This window comes from Lissotriton helveticus, chromosome 8 (genome assembly GCF_964261635.1).
Source record: "Lissotriton helveticus chromosome 8, aLisHel1.1, whole genome shotgun sequence".
NCBI lineage: Eukaryota > Metazoa > Chordata > Amphibia > Caudata > Salamandridae > Lissotriton > Lissotriton helveticus.
In genome coordinates, this window is record NC_136069.1 from 334,564,372 (window position 1) to 334,581,612 (window position 17,241).

At 40.4% G+C, this 17,241-nt stretch overlaps 1 protein-coding gene across 1 annotated transcript in view; it reads left to right on the forward strand.

The window, feature by feature from the left end:
• Nucleotides 1–17,241, forward strand: part of WASF3 (WASP family member 3) — a 203,307-nt gene that overhangs the window by 125,150 nt on the left and 60,916 nt on the right. The window contains exons 6-7 of the mRNA XM_078657113.1: nt 8,892–9,009; nt 9,974–10,149. Of these exons, the coding sequence (XP_078513239.1) occupies nt 8,892–9,009; nt 9,974–10,149 (294 nt within the window). The remainder of the gene's footprint in view (nt 1–8,891; nt 9,010–9,973; nt 10,150–17,241) is intronic.

Sequence of the window (17,241 nt, forward strand, 5' to 3'; positions counted from 1 at the left end):
CTGAGGCCGTCTGCAGCTCAGGAGACAAGCGAGGCAAGACAGGACAGAAGATGTATGTAAGCAGATTCCCTGTGACCTGCACAGACTGGGCTCAGGAAACCAGGAGGAGTCAGGGCTGCCTTCCTGGATCATTGCTACCTGTGTGCAGCTTGAGCTGGGATTAACGCTCCAACAGCTTTTCTCCATGGGGAGTTTTATGACTTTGATCTAATCCCTAGGAAGCCCTTAAGGAAAAATAATGTGAACACACTTTGGTATGGGCCTGCCTGGTGAGCAGTAGGGCTCATCAACGAGACATTTTATGTTCATCTGGTCTGGAGCGCACATGTGCCTGTGTGGCTTACCTTATAGGGAAGGGTACGATGCAGCATAAGTTGAGAAAAGTGAAAGTTGATGTTAAACAAGGATACCAAGTATGATAACATTGATTTTTCATCTCCAAGTGCTTTCCACACTATGCTTCTAAGTGCTACAAAGTCACACTGAGGCGATGGATTGGCGTCTTACTAAACTATAAAATCCAGTAAATTGATTGATTAGCTTTGGCCCTTTAACATTGCAGGGAAAGTATCTGTCTAGACTTGGCACATAAACAATTGACCCACAATTTCTATTGCCAGGACCTGTAGGAGCACTTTGGTGTGTGTGTGTGGGGAAGGGGGGGGGGTTGGGGGTTATTGGGGGTTGGTGGTGATGCCGGTGCCTCATCTATAAATGTCCAGGTCTCACAAAACCTGCTCAGCTTCTTATGCTTTTTTTTTTTTTTTGAAAGCCCCCAGCTCCTCGTTTGCTCCCTAGCCCCTCTCACTATTGTTTTCCCCATCAATTGGCAGCATTCAGCTGCTTACCTCCCTGCTCCTCCATTGCTTCCTGGAGTTCTGTTCTTAACTTTAACAGGTACTGACAGCTGCAATTTGATACCAGGTTGCTCCTTTCTTTACCATGTACTTAGGCGTATCTTTTATTTCTTCTTTAATTTACCACTCAAGTTGGACATTTGCTGGGGTGTTATTTTTAACTTACTTTTTACTAGTGCATTTAAAAAAAAAGGTAAAATCCTGCTATGTCATGATGTGTGCATGCATAGTGCCACGTGCTCACGCATACGTCCTGACTTTAGAGCTAGAGTCAGGCAGTTTACTTTTTTTATGATGATGCTGTTCAGCATCGTCAACAAGCATTTCCTTTCATAATTGGCAACAAACACTGCCAAAGCCAGAAGGTGGGCTAACACGATTCATGGTGAGACCTGTTTGCATTACCAATGCTTATAGTTCTGGTGTGATTGCTCTGTCTGTTAGGGCTCACTTAATGATGAACAATATACATGTGGAAAGCATCTTTTGGCCTGCCCTGCTCAGTCATTAATTGCTGGAAGTGACAGTCAGATTTTGGATTGGACCACAGGACAGAATATATGGAGTGGGACAAGTGGACCACCCCCTTTACCCATTGCTTTGTTGGAAATGACGTTCAGATTTTGCATCAGCCCATAGGAGAGCAATTCAATGTTGAGAGAGTCGGACAGCACGAGTGACAGTATTTGGCATCTTTGCTTCAGAGTCCACATCAAGAAGGAACAACATTGGAGGCAAAGGATTCTTTCTCTTTCATGCCGCACCATGCACACACAAAAACGATACAACTGCCAATACTAAAATGACTTATTTCTTATTTAACAAGGGTCTGCTATGAATGAAACATAGCAGTCTATTTTCACTTTCGTTTCTAGTTTATTATAGTCATTCTTTTCTGTCAGAACGCTTTTTCATTTTTTCAAAAACATTTCTTTGCATATACAAATATACAAAATATACAGATTTGTACAAAATTTACAAAGACAATCTCTTAATTCCTAAACAACACATCCATACCAAACCTTTCTCACTACAGACACTCAATTAGCATTCACACATATAAACAAACAATACCTCTGAGGTCTAGGTCAATGTCAACACATTTTTTTTATATTAAAAAAAGGTTAGAAAAGTTTGATAAATCCTAAATTTTTAAGTTCCAACAATCTGAACAAGTAGAATTATATTATGTCCTAATCAAGTCTTTCCAATCTTTTTATACTGTTGACAATTAACCGCAAAAGATCGACGCGTTTCGAACTCCCTAATTGCGGGGTTCTCCTCAGGTTCAACACGATTTCTTAGAACTCCTATGGAGGGTGTCTCAAGACTGGTGTGGGTGTTGTTCTATAAACACTCGCAAGCTTTTCAATTCGCTTGGAGTGCCCGGTGTGGGCGTAGTGATCGCTTCACCAGGCTCGCTGTAATACGTGGCGTGTGTTTCAATGGGGCGCCGTGTAGTTCGAAGCTGCAGCCAATGCACGATGTCTTGTCAGGCACTGACAGTATACCGTATAAACGGTTTTGCCAGTTGGTCCTTCCGTTCGGTATTGTACACCCGTCCCCAATGGAGCAGGATTCTGTTGTCTTATAGAGGGAGTGAGGCCAGAGACACCACCATGGCCCTGCATATGGAGTGTCTCTCAGGGTACCTTCAGCAGTTGTTATGGTACTTTGAATTGGTGCTCAACGACTGCGTTTTACAGTGCTGGGCCATACTTGCATCACTGGCAGAGTGCTCTTGCTATAAGTGACTCAGTCATGGCATCATGGTTAGTCCTCCTCCAGGGCCTAGTGGCACTTAGGCACGAGGTGGTCTGAAAGCACTCCTCACTACAGAGTTAAACGAGAACAGAGAATGATAGTGCGGTATGATTGCCCGCTATATAGAACCATGCCAAGTCACCAGAACTGGGCAGCACCATTCTTGGGGGGAGCAACAATCACTCTTTGCTTGTGCTTGGTGCACTGAGACTGAGCTACAGTGCCATCACACACTGACACCATTAGCGTACTCTTGTACCATAAACTCCTATATTACCCCTCAGAGATCTTTTACCTGCTGTCTGTACCACTTTCCTCTCGGTCTTCCATATTTCAATCCCCATATCCCTGCTAAAGTATAGATTAAATCCGAAAGTGTCCCTCAGTCTCTACAGAAGAGCTGCGTGAGTCAACACCAGAACCTTAAATAAAATTCATAAGCAGAATCTTTCTTTGAGAGCAAAGTTTTATCCAGCTAAATAACACAGGAGCTTCAGCGAGAGGCCTGCCAAAAAACTTTAAGCACAGGTAGTTATACCATCATCCAACAATGAAAATTTACTCAGCAGTTCTTTCTTCAGGAAGAACAGATGTATATTCATTATGTGTGTAACCACTCCTTCCTGGTACATTCCGAACATTGTCAAACAGTGCACTTTTCCCGCTGTAGATGTAACTTTGAGAAGCACTTGCAAATGCTAGAACGAGAACATCATATCTCTGCCTAGTCTTCCCATGCCATCTGGAGCCCATCTCTGAAACATAACCTTAATTATCAGTATCTGAAGCACAAGCTTGTATTAGTGCTGTAGTAATGTGTTCATATGACACAGGAAAGATGGAGTAGGTTTAGTGTTTGAGTTTGTGGTCTAGGTGCCCACACTTGCAAAAACAAAGTCTGAAAAGATGCCAGAACCGCTGAGTAGAAGTGTTTCACTCACAGCTATTTTGAAGTGCAAGCATTGATCAGGTCACACAATTTTCTGTTATTTGTGGTTTTTGTAAAGCTCAAACAGGTAGGCGCAAACTCTTAGAATAGGGAAATTAATGTTCAGAGTCTTGCTGATACAGTGACAATACACCAGCTAGTCAAATTGTAGTGTCTGCTTGTGTAATCCATGATAGGAGATGCTGAGATGCAATGGTAAATCCTTGTGTGATTCAGCAATACCCTTAAATGCCAATGACCAGTTGTGTGCATGTGACGGATGGAATACTTTGGTTAGGTAGATGACGTGATTGGAGGTCATTAGTGTTATGATAGTCATAACAAATTAGGTGCGTCTTTAGACCAATATCTGTTTAGCGCTGTGTGTAGAATCCATGACGCTTTCTAAGGTAACAAGCTCATCTATAACTGAGCCGGTGGCCTCTCCCCTCTTCAGCTAGTTTAAGTGCCTCAGATGACATAGCAGAGAATTCAAATTTCTTGTTTGACGCAAAGCTTTTGTGAAAGACTGGAGGCAATACCGGGTGGGTACAATTTCTCTCCTGCTCGCTCCATTTCTCATTCTTTTCTGCGTGTCTCTCTCTCTCACTCACCCACGCACTTGCACAACACACACATTATTACTTTTGCTTTTTCTGTCCCTGTGTTCTTCTGTTTCGCTCTCCCTCTGTCTCGCTCTTGCTTTCTGTGCTGTTGCTTTCAGTTGGTGCCTGATTCATAACAGTCACATGAACCCTTTTTTCCTGCAGCCTTCTATGGTGGCACAAGTGCCAAAGGCTGCAGAAAGCATCTGGAGGAATATACCGTAGTAGATTACACATGAAAGGTTTTCTGTTGAAGGCTGTGACATTGTTTGTGAGGATATAGAGACATTGAGTTGTCATGCTGCAACCACATGTTCTCTTATGTTATGTTGGGTTATTCTTTGATATGGTTTGGGTGATATTACCGCGCTTTGTAGAGTACTCGTTCACAAACTGTTGCCTCCTACATCTGTAAATATGGAATGGACAAAGTACTGGTAGCTCAGTGTGTCTCAGGCAGTGTTGGCAGTGCATGGCTTAAGATCATAAGTTGATGTAATCAAGCTATTGTGTAACCTCAATCTGTGTCTGTGAGAGAACGTCAATGAGAGAGACTTTACACTCATTCTAGGTACCCTAAGTCACAGCTGCAAGAATTGTTGCAGCAAGTGTTGGGGCAGATGCGACAACGGAGCATGAGATGACAGTTATGAAGTGGCTTCTCCATACTTGAGGTGGTCAACTACTGAGTGACATATGCAGCAGTGGCTAAGTATGAGATACTTAAAGGTTTTTGTGGCTTTGGAAAGACACTGAAGATGTGCTTCACATGGATGAAATGTTGTGCTGGGCCAGAGCACTGCATGAGATGATGATGATGTTGGTGGCACTTTGAAATCTGGCACATCCTCATTTCCTCTATTGCTTAGGTTCAGGAATTTCTCTTGGAGCATATGTGAAAACAACTGCTCACCTTCGGGAAAGACATGCCGTAGAACAAGAAACAACTGGACTTGAACCAAGACTTTTTTCTATAATACTGTGAGTTTGTAGGTTGTAATGAAAACACAAAACCCAAAAAGCATGGTTTTGTGGCTATCTTAAAAGTACAGGAAATCATAATGGTCTTGATAAAGTCATTTTATAAAAATACTAATAACGCTGATTCCACTAAAGGGCCTAAGAGCAGGGCTCAGTGTGGTATTTGTCGGTTTTGAGGAACCAGAGAGGTGGATCAAATGTCCATGCCTACACAGAGAGGGAGACGGGCAGTTTGTAAAGAAATGTGAAAGGCTTAAAATACATATGATTACACTTTGCTTACTGGTCTTACAAATGGAGTGTGATACACGAGTCCACAAGTATGTGCACATGAATGTACGGTATCAGCAAATGAAATTTCATAATAGTAAACATTTGGCTAGAAGCCACAACAATATTTGTGGTGTAATGTGCTAACAATTATCAGAATAGTCTTAAAGGCTTTAATGTAAGGTAGTTGGAATGCTCTTTGTAAAGGGCTGTAATGGTAGTCAGTAATACTCTGTAGCAGGGCAGACAAAAGTCTTGAATTTAAGAAATGCAAGTGCTTTTATGGATAATTTCAATGGTTTGTGAATAAAGAAGCTAGTGGAACCTAAGCTGGACTAGGCCCTGCAAACTGGATATTATTAGTCACAGTGGGAAAAGTCATCTTAGCATTTAGGAGCCCATTTGGAGTATAATTCATTCGCGTTTGCTGGTTGCAGGTAATGTTTTAAGTGTTTTCCACAGTCATAGTATGATTCAGACTATTCTACTGTAACATCACCTCATTTCATTAGCTTTGTGGCTTTGAAAAAGAATCGAGTAGGAGCTGGTGTTTTCTGAGGCTGATGAGTGTAAATTCTAAGATTTCACAGTGGTCTCTCATGGTCCGGTTTTACAGTAATGAAAGCACTGGCGCTTTTATCCAATTATCTTAATTAAAAAAGAAATGGTGTTTTTGTGATTTAAAAAAAATATGTAGTCATAGGTACAAAGTGTGGGTTTTTCTAGCTGTGGAATATCTACTGAATGTTCAGCCATATGCATGAATTACTGCATAACAGTGGAATAGCATCATTGGCTGCATTGTCTGTGCCCAGCTTCTTCTGTGTGCCTAGCCCTGTGAAGCAGTGGCTGCTTGTAAGACCTTTGCAAGAAATCTCTTGTATTGATGTGAAACACTGCCACTCTTATTAGGTGGGAATAGAACACAGGTATCTTGCTTCCTTCTAAAGCTTCCCATTGCGAAGGTTGCGAACATATACAGGTCAGTAACAGCATGATGTCTTACTTTGGGTTTCCTTTGTAACCAAGAGGGCCTCAAAGAGGCTTTCTGATAAACACCCCTTTCTTACCGGCTTACTGTCTTTTGCTCGGCGAACACAATTCATATCTTGGGACTACATACAAACACAAAGCAGGGCTGACTTCTGAATTCTCATTTGGGAAAATCTTTGCCCTGCAAATTTTAGACTTTTTGTGTCTCATTGTTAAGTTGGTAATCCTCATAGCCCTGCAATAAAGACGTGGGTATGGGTTGTTGTCGAATGTCTCTAAGACTGACTGCTCTGAGGCAGGTGTCTACATACACCCAATAATTGTTTTCAAATTGGTCTTGATAAAAATATAACATTTCTATCTTTAAACAAATCTCACTTTTGGAAACATCCATGGGCAGTCCCACAAGAAGAAATTATCTGAGAAATAGGAATGGACAAACTCATGAGTACTATCAAGAATGGTCATAAAAAACTTAGCACTTACTTCTTTTGTGAGATCTTTTAATCAAAAAAGTTTATCTGCTGGACCTTTACATGAATGAAACCAATAGTTAGGCAGTCATGTCTTGAAAAACAACAAGTTGTCGTTGAACTGCTAAATACTTTAGGATGACCATTTTGAGTGTGGGGCACCAAATCACAACCCTTTTTCCCCACATGAAAAGTGAGATGCGGAGAGTTTGAGCCAAAGAGCCAAAGAAGTCTAATAGGAGTACCCTTTTTTATTGATTTGTGACAAACCAATCCATCGACCTTTCCACCAATTCCAATCGTAATAAGTCTATAAAATAAATCAACATAAAACAAATATGATCCTCATTGCTCCCTGCTGGCTAATCTGCTGGTGTTATCCAGACTTTTTCTCCAATTCCAGAGTACCAAAATCTATAGCACAGGCCACATCTATTCACTGTATGAGGCAAGATCCTTTACCACAGCTTACCCTGACTGTGTTTAAATTCTGAGTTCTAAATGCTCAAATTTGATACCTGAATTTCCCTCATGACTTCATGGTTATCCTGAAAGAGGCACGACACTTTCACATGGGAGCGATTCTGAAATCCATGTCTACAGGAGCAGGTTGATCCAAGTATGTGTCAAGAAACGACTGTTCTACATTAGATTCCACAAGTTAACTACAGTTTTCTTCTTGAAAATAATAACTGGCTGCTATTTCTGATTTTCACAAATTTATTTCACAAGCAATTTAGTTTTTTACCATCCTAACAATTAACATTTTGCTGAATGACCTTGCAAAAGTCTTTCTTCTTGATAAAAAAACAAGCTCCTAATGGGGACATGAACATTATCATGACATAACATATACGCCCTCTCATCATCCTGAAGAGTCGGGGAGATTCAAGCTCTGTTTTCCCTTGCGCAGTGGTTCAGTTTTGACATATTGCTCTTATTGCTGCTGGGATTTTCTCCTCCTGGGATAAGCTTACCATTCTATTCTAGTTTTGATAAACATCAAAGAACTTCCATTATGAAGAAATAAATATTACTTCGTTGGAATCCTAGTTGTACATCACTGTTCTTGTCTATGGATTTATAAATGATGCCTTCTCTTTTCTGTTAAACCAGCCATATAGTTGATGGGGTTGGTCGGAACTCTAAAAGTGGACATGCCAGTCAGGATTATCTGCTAGTAGCAGAAAACTTTACTTATTGCCAGCTATGATTTTTTTGGAATCATTTTCACAAGGGAAGGTTTTACCTATTGAAATGTGTTCCTGGAACCAGCATGTAGTTGGGTATATTTATGAACATGCCCATGATTGTAACTGGTATTACATAATTGATTTTTCTTTTTCTCATCCTGCTATTTTGAAGTTGCTTCTAGTGACTGAAAATCTACTTGAAAGGCACATAAACTGAAAGTGAGAGAAAGTGAGGGGGAGGCTTGAAGAAAAATGCTGTACACAAAATAAGAAATCTTATTAAAGTCCTGATCCAGATAATTTGAACGACTTAAAACACCTATATTTTTGTAACCAATTTTATGGGGAAATTGTATGCACAAATTCATATATTGACTTAATTCCTTCCAAATTTTCTTGGGGGTACTAACTTCCCCACATATGCCAGAGTATTGTAATATCTCATGAGTGCTTCTTATGAAATGCCTCTAAAACCTATGATTACCATTTTTACAGTTGACCAGTCACTTAAATTTAGCTTTAAAAATGCATTGCTGCTTAACTTCTCTGTATCAGTGCTTGTAGTAAATGCATACCTTTTTTAGCACGTTTCAGTACTGGCATTTATATTGTCATGTTTCTAGTGAACAACCACTTTTTTCCATTGCTAGGCAGTGCTACTGATCAGTCTGTTGGATTTAATGTTGTTTATGTTGGATTATGATGTCTATGATGCAAATATAGTAACTCATAGAAGACCATGAAAGGTTAATTTGTTCATTTCTTCACCGGCTTCCAATTTTTTTCTATCTTTTCACCATTTGTTTTTTCTTTTCATATGTCCACAGAGATGATAAAAAAGATGGCTTGAAGTTCTACACGGATCCTTCCTACTTCTTTGACCTATGGAAGGAAAAAATGCTTCAAGATACAGAAGATAAAAGGAAAGAAAAGAGAAGGCAAAAGGTGTGATGAATCCTTCCAGTATGGTACTTGCAGGCTGGCGAAATTTAGCTTGAATTCCTTATGTGTTGGTAACAGCAATAGGATAAAATAACAACAATCTCATAATACTGATCCAAGAACCCAATAATGCCCTTTAAATTTGAAAAGTGTAACTTTGAACTAATTTTTTTTACCTAATTCAGTTCTCAGTTATTGTATTCTTTAACTCCTTCCTAGCTCATCCCTGAAAGCTTGAGTGCACCAGAAGAGCCTCCTCCACAGAAAACCTGATCTAGCCCTTCACTATACATTCTATTGTACTTGCATTCTGAATGTTTCTGAATAACGTGTTTGGGTATATGATGAGCTTGCATATGTGAAGAGGACTGGGCAGGCATGCTCAATGAATAAAGTATTTGGATTGAAATAGCAAAATAACATTTGAACTCTAGGTGGTCAGAAGAGAGAGTGTCTCTTCCCTCTAGCAGCAAGGTGCACCGTACACCAAACACAGCTGCATAGACCAGATGGCTATGGATAACCCTTAAAGCTCTCTTGTGGTGATTCTGGACATTCCTTCCCATTACGTTTCAATAGTCCCAGTGGTCTTAATGATCTCCAGAATTCATTTGTACACTTGTTACTGGGTCCAACGCCTATCTTTACTCCTGTTATCGCTGCCATGCCTACAGTTCTTGCATTATAAATCCAATGTGGTACTATTAGTGTCTGCGGGAAGCCACTACCCTCCTGTTATTCAATCTGCTGTGTTTTTGCCTCTGGTTTTTTTTCTTCCTGTCTTAATTCATCTCATCTCTGCTTTCATACAAAGATGGTAAAATAGGAACTGGAGTCTTAAGATTTTTATAGAGATATTTGCAATGTAGTTAGTACAATCTGCATTGCCGTAACACCGTTGCTTGATCATATGCCTCCTCTGACAACCTTTTTGTTCCTCTTTTTCCACGCTGTATTTGTTTCTCAGGAACAAAAGCGCGTAGATGGCACAACCCGTGAAGTGAAAAAGGTTCGAAAAGCCAGGAACAGGCGTCAAGAGTGGAACATGATGGCGTACGACAAAGAGCTTAGACCAGACAACAGATTATCTCAGAATGTGGGCCACGGGGCATCTTCAGAGGGATCACTATCCCCAGATACTAGGTCTGTTCATATCACTTTTTAGAACAGTTCAAATCTTGTGACAAACCAATAATATTTTAGTGTGACGTATGCATCATTGCTTTCTGTTTGACAGTCTGGCTTCTTATCAGTAACTTTACCAATTACGTTTTTGTATATCTTTGTACTAAAAGGTAGAAGTAGTAATTTTTTTTTACAGTCCTTTATCATTAAATGTGTTTTGATTTTTGGAAGAAATTTAAAAATCAAGTCAACTTTTAAAGATTAGTAAAAACAGTATATTTTCTGCTGCTCACGCTACTCAATAGCAATATCAATTGTCTGTCATTTCTCTTTTTCTTCTGTGATAATTATGGTTTTACTTTATATGGATCAATTTGAGGGGGTTACGGCGACACGGAAACGAAGTTAAGCATAAGAAATTACATATTGTATCCCAGCTGGGATCATAAGTTGTTGGCCCTCTTTACGTGAGGTATGGGAAGTGAGATGGTATTTCCAACCCTGGAGCATAGCTCCCCGGGATAACAGTAGCTCAAGGATTATATAGCCCCTCACGAGTTGGAATTCGAATGGATTTATTGGAGCATATGCTAATTCCTGAATCTATTCCTCCGTAATTACTTGTTTTGCCCCAGATTTTCCGCCAGGTATTTCATCTGAAAGCAGCTGGAATTTCTGGATGATAGTAAAGACCTATGGTATTCCTGTGGATCTCGTAATTCAATTGGGGCCCCAGTGGAATTAAGCTTAAGTGTCCACACGTAATGAGGGCCACTGTTGTTATGGGACTATACTAAAAGTGAGTGCAAGTTGTCTATTTGCAAGTTGTGTTAATTTGAGCTAAGCTACGAAAAAGGGTGGCGATATTTAGTTTCTTTCATTTGATGGCACTTTATTGTTCCTCCTCTTTAAAATAATACTGGAATGGTTCTAGGCACATTCTGAGGATTCTGAGAACAGCTTGCTAGACAGGAACTTGCTTGACCTAAATGAAATGTTCTTACTGTTGACTAGATGTACCACAAATAATGGACTCCAATTTGTGTTTTAAATATATATTTATTTGCATTTTTATAGAGAAAAACCCCAAAATATTATACAGAGAACGAAAAAGCTTGCAGAACATGGCACCTCCCAAGGTTAAAATTACAATATCATAGTGATAGTCATCTGGGGAGAATAATGCCGACAACAGTAGAACGCCCCCCATCCAACTCAGTCTGTTATCAGGAGTCCCGGCGGCAAGCCAGGGAGAGTGACCACTCATCGCCCGTCAGTGCGCCCCCACTTCCATCTCAATCCACACCTCAGCTCGGTATGTCCTCAAGGGTACACCACGGATCCCATAACTTAACACGTTTCCTGGAGCAGTCCTGAGCCTTGTATATGAGCTCTTAGTCTCTCATGCACAAATCCATGTTGGATTCCCAGAGGTGAAGGGTGAGGACATTTGCAAAAGGTGTGGATCGGTGTCTCTCTCATATTGTAGATAGGCAGAGGTCACTGTCGATCCTCTCCAGCCGTAACATTCTAGTCCTTATAAGTAGGCCATGTGCAAAATCTTCTGTTGGATCAGAACGAATCCCGCCCGTATGGCCACCATCCTGGGGGATCTTCATTATTCGCCCCAAGCATAATCTTCCAGGGCTCCTAAATCCCATTCCCATTTGTGCCTCAAACCTGTCAACGGGGGCGGCTATGGGTGAGCATGGTGCTGCAAATCTGAGATAGGTCATGTTTAGTTAAGGGAGACCCCAAGACGCTGGATTCCAGTGGGGTGTCCTATGCTCCATCTTGCAACAAATCCTCATAGCCATGCAAGATATGCTGGATCAGTTGGTATCGCAGATACTGGCTCCCAGAGAGGTCATAGAGGTGCTGCAGTTCAGTAAAGGGTATCATCCCATAACAAATCCATATGACCACTATTTTGGAGGTGTCTAGGAGATTCCATTTCATATGTCCCTCCACCCTCAGAACGTCAGTATTTCAGTTTCACAGGGGTGTGCAGGATCACTCTTTCCTTCCAAACCAGCTTACTCGTTGCCGTTCCCCAGGTTTTTATCACCACGGCTGTCGGGGGCGGAAGGCACGCCAACCATCCTCTACTGTAAAGATGTCAGGTGTAATTTACTCCAATGTTATTTGATGCTTTTACCGATCGCCGGTACTTTATGCCGTAAGCTTTATGAATAATAGACTGAACAGCGGGAGCGACTGGTGTAAAAAATTAAATAGATTAAAATGAAAATAGAAGGTACCAGAGATAGGGGAATCACTGAAAGAACCTCCATCTTGTCTATCGTTTAGTAGCAGCGCTTTTCAAAATCAGCCTGAAAGCGTGCATTAAATGAGACCAATTGAATAGGACAGTAACAGAGCCAAGTTCCCTTTACACCATAAACATTTAAGGACGTCCCTTACCTGAACATGCCCACCATCCAGACTTACTTATGAAGGGGTGTATCTTCATCTAGACTTTAGCTTATTTCATCAACACTACCCCGAAGATGTGCAAATGTTTCAAAAACCAAACTGGAAACTGGTATCTGCCTCCATAACAGGGATATTTTCCTAAAAGGAGACAACAAATGACATTTCCATAGGGAAAAAAGGAAGGAGTGTGTTTGGACTTCACAATCTAACATAATCCAACAAGACCCAACTCATCCTGTACAGGTTTATAGCATTGGTTCAAGAGCAAGGGAGCTCTAATTGCCCTCCTCCCCAATTTGTTGGAACAAAGAGGGAGCCACTCGTGAAGTCTACAAGCATGAAATTGTTTCTTGTATATGTCACCTTGCCTGTGGTAGCAAGCATCCGTGCATCGCTCCATTTCCCTGCCAGAGAGGGACAATAAAATATACTAAGCAGGAATGTGAACTGGTTGAGGTAAAATACAGCACTTAACATTATATCTTTTGAAGATATGATTATATTATCCCATCTCTTTGGGTCTATCTGGCCTGAATGCTTTTCTCACTATAGCTTTGTTTTTTTAAAGATTGTTTGATGGAGAGATTCTGATTGGAAGTTAAGAATAGGTGCAGGCCAGCGACCACCTTAGATTTTATTTTTGCTTTTAAGTGTTGGCTTTTAAATGATGATAACCCAAAAGTGTGTCTTGCATGCAACCTGTGAAGTTGATGCATTGGAGACTTACATATCATTAGCAAGCTATGGCTTGGTCGGTCCCAGGCACAGAGTTCAGTTAAAAAACATATTACTCAATAACTCTTTCACTGGGAAAGGATGTTACAGCAGAAATGTGGGATTGCTGTTCTCTGTGTTGCATATGCTTGTTTCCATTCTTTTAAATCTTTTGTATGGTGCTCATTGTAGTCACGTAGAACATACGTTTGTTTCCAGTTATATGATAAATACAGTAATCTTAACTCTCTTATATCCACCCTGTACTTGCACATTTCTTTAAGGTCTGTTAGTCGTTCCTAATGATTCTAACAACTTGCCAGTGTTCCCCACATTGTGGCAAGGACGTCCTGGTAGATGTTTCGACTTTTTGGGGCACAAATCAGTTGATCATTGAATTTGTGTTACATAGTCTTAAACATTTTCCTGTTTTATTCTACAGAGCGCTGTGTCTCTGTGTTTTTTCATGCTTCTTTATAGTGGTTAAATGCTCTTCTTGGGTTGTTATCGTTATTTTGGATGGCATTTCTTTGAACTTTATTTTCACAGACTCACATGTATTGTTTTCATTATTGTAATTCATGTATTTCCATTTTTCCAAGTTCGTCTGTTTATTGTATGGGGTTTATGACTCGGACCTCAAATCTCACTTGTCCCAGAATTATAGAACAGTTGCGGAACATGCTAGCCTTGGGGTTACTGTGTGTAAAGCAGTACCTGAACTTCATAGGTCCATAATAAGAGAGCCTCCCAGACATTCTAGTTCTGGCCAGTATTGAAATTGAGTATAGATTTTCATTAGTGTGTTTTCTCCATGTTGTGTGGATGATGGCAATGTTAACGAACTGTTGTGACTATACCTCATAAATTCTTCTCGCAGTGACAGTAGCCCAGTTGTCTCCAGACAGGGAAACGATTTCTGGAGGTTTTCTTGCCTCTGCTTTGAACCTTAATTCCCAAAGCTGTCTACATGCAAGATGCTCCAAACATTTCTACCTGTAGGAAAACAAAACTAGAAGTAGACCCACTCTGAGTGTGTTATGTTCTGCATAATGCTGCACTAGTCTTTTCTGTAGTTAAGACTACCCAAACTTGTGGATACACAATCATCATATTATGAAGTCTGAGATGTAGAAGTTGCTGATTTCTGGCTTAGATTGGCTCTTGAACAGTTGAACAACTGTTCTGCCTCTTCTCTTACTGGTTAAAAAGACCCAATCTTCTGCACGAATAACTCTTATCAGCTTGTTGTAATAAGGCACTGCTTATGTCCCCCTGGCAAAATGAGAATTGTTTTGCCTCACCACATCCTCCTCAACAGCATCACTGGGGTTGCTGCTTCTATCATGAGAAGACTACTGGCACCGCCTGCTCAAATTCAAGTAGTTGCATTTTTTTCTATCAGGAGAAATCTGACAATAGACAACATAAGCATTCTACATTCCCAAATGCATTAGGTGGACCATCAACTTCTTACGAGTCGCATAGTGTGGTCAAGCAAGTGGCTGGTCTGTTTTATCAACTCCTCTCATATTCTTGATATAGTTGATAAAACTGTTGGACTTAGAATGTCTGCAGAAGACCCCAAACCATAATAGCGCCTTCAAAATGAGTTGTAATGAAAGCATTCCCTTGTTCAGGGAGCTCCAGACCCTTGCGAACAAGCTCCTTAGGAAAGCCTCTGGTTTGTTGTTAGTTGTTAAATGCTGTACAAGTATTTGAACAGCTGCTTGTTTAATAAATAATTAACACACAAAGGTGAAGGGAGGAAAGCTTTTAGAAAGTTTAACCACTAGCAGTTTCATCAGGAAGCATTCCAGCCAGCTGTTGTCTTGCTCACCATGCCACATCAGATTAAATCTAGCGAAATGCAAATGACAATTGGTCTTTATCCAATAGGAACAGTCTAGCTAAACCAGGTCCTCCGTGAACCAGAACACAAGGAACTTCAGACTGGTTTTGGCCTGTTTGGCCTCTTCAGTTGGGTGCAGTTTGTTTCCAGGGGCACGGCGAGCAGGAAACTCACATCAGGGCTTACCCCGGGCCACATAGCATGCTACGCTAGACACAAAAGGTGATAAGAAGAATGCTTGCAAATAATCTACCCACTGGCAGTCGCCCAGGGTAGATGATGAAGTCCTCAGATGTACTGTCGAATGAAGCGGTAGAGTGGCATCCTGCTCTCACAAAGACTGTTCACTGCAAATTGGTTGCTGTACAGTACCATCGGGTAACGGCACAACACTCATCTTGTAATAGCCAGTATTTGTCATCCAGACAATAGTATTGTGCAAAGGAAATATTTTGGAATGCAGTGTTTTTAAAAAATTCTAAAAACGTTTGGAGTGAAATTTGAAAAAGGCTCTTGGAAGCAAGAACAATCCATCAGATTAATGAAAATAAAAAAGGTGCAAGAGAAATAATATATCAGGAAAAAGTTAAAGTTAAAACCATTTTAAAAGGTAAAATTATGTGCGCTTTGAGTGTTAGGGCTAGAAATTGTTCCTGCTTACAAAAAAATTTAAAGAAAAAACAATTGTCTGCTAGGAAAAAAATCAAAATTGAAAAACAAACTTATCTGGAATCTGTGCAGCTAGCAGATATTTATTCCCAACAATTAAGCTTCCAATTTGTACCAAAAACTTGCATATCTAACAAGCTATATCAAAGCCTTTATGTCTAGCTGTAAAAAGCTAAGCCAGACCTATTAGCTTTGCCAACAGCATTGTCCTTACTTGCCTGCACTAAACATGCTGACAGCTTATTATGGTAGACCGCGACATGAAAAATGCAAACCAAGATGCATTTCTAAGAAAAATTAGAATAGTATATATGGCTTTGCAAGTCTGAGAAAACAATTATATACACCATCGAACTACAGCTTCAAGAAATTTCTTTGAATACCAAATAATGGCATCAATGACAACTGAAATCATACAATTTAATACATTTAGAAAATTTAAAAAAAATGCTGTTGTTCACCTCAAAGCCTTACTCCTGCCTTTGGAAGTGCAATTCGAATAGTGCTCGTCTCTCTTGAAGCGCTTGTTTGCAGCTGTATACCATTTGTTTCATAGTGCATCGTCATAGAACCTGGGTAGAAGGCGGCATACTCTCCACTTGCTGGAGATGCTCTGAGGCAGCAACCGCTTTAGCAGGTTTGCTACAACACACGCCATCCTTGTAAGAAAGTATTTATTTAAATATAATGTAAATATGTATGTTAATGCAGTAGATTAGCCAGATCTTATTTTTTTTATTTTTTATTTTTTTTAAATATTTTTATTTTTATTAACAGAACAATCAGGGCAACGATACATACAATTGGAGCAATATGTAGTGTGGATATTGCGGACACAGGCAACTTTGTCCCGGGTTTGAGACACATTGAAAAGCAGTCGTATGGACACAGCAACATTGCAACATTTCTGTATATCCAATCTCTATTACTCTGAATCAACCTCTTCTCCCTCAATGCTTGGCGGCTCACAAATACAACCTCGAAACTTGTTCCAGGCCCCCCAGATTTTTTCCCACTTTCCGGGGCACCCACGGTGGACAAATACTGCTTTCTCCGCCACCATCGTTTCATCCATATCCCTGCACCATTGTCTGAGTGTTGGCAGTACTGCCGAACCCCATAACATGGCGATGTTACTTTTTGCCACCATCATGCCTAACATCACCCAGTCTTGTTGCCGGTGGTTTAAATCATTGGGTTCCCATACGTTTAGCAAACAGCGACGGGGCTCCGGCAGCAAGGAAACATCTATGGTTTGGGAAATTGTACGCATTACCGCTGTCCAATATGTTGCCATGTGCCTACAGTCCCAGATAGTATGAAAGAACGACCTTTCCTCCCCGCAGTTTCTTAGACAATATTTATGTGAAGCTTTCCCTATTTTGTGTAATGTCGTTCTAGTGTAATATGTACGATGTAGTATTTTAAGTTGAACCAGT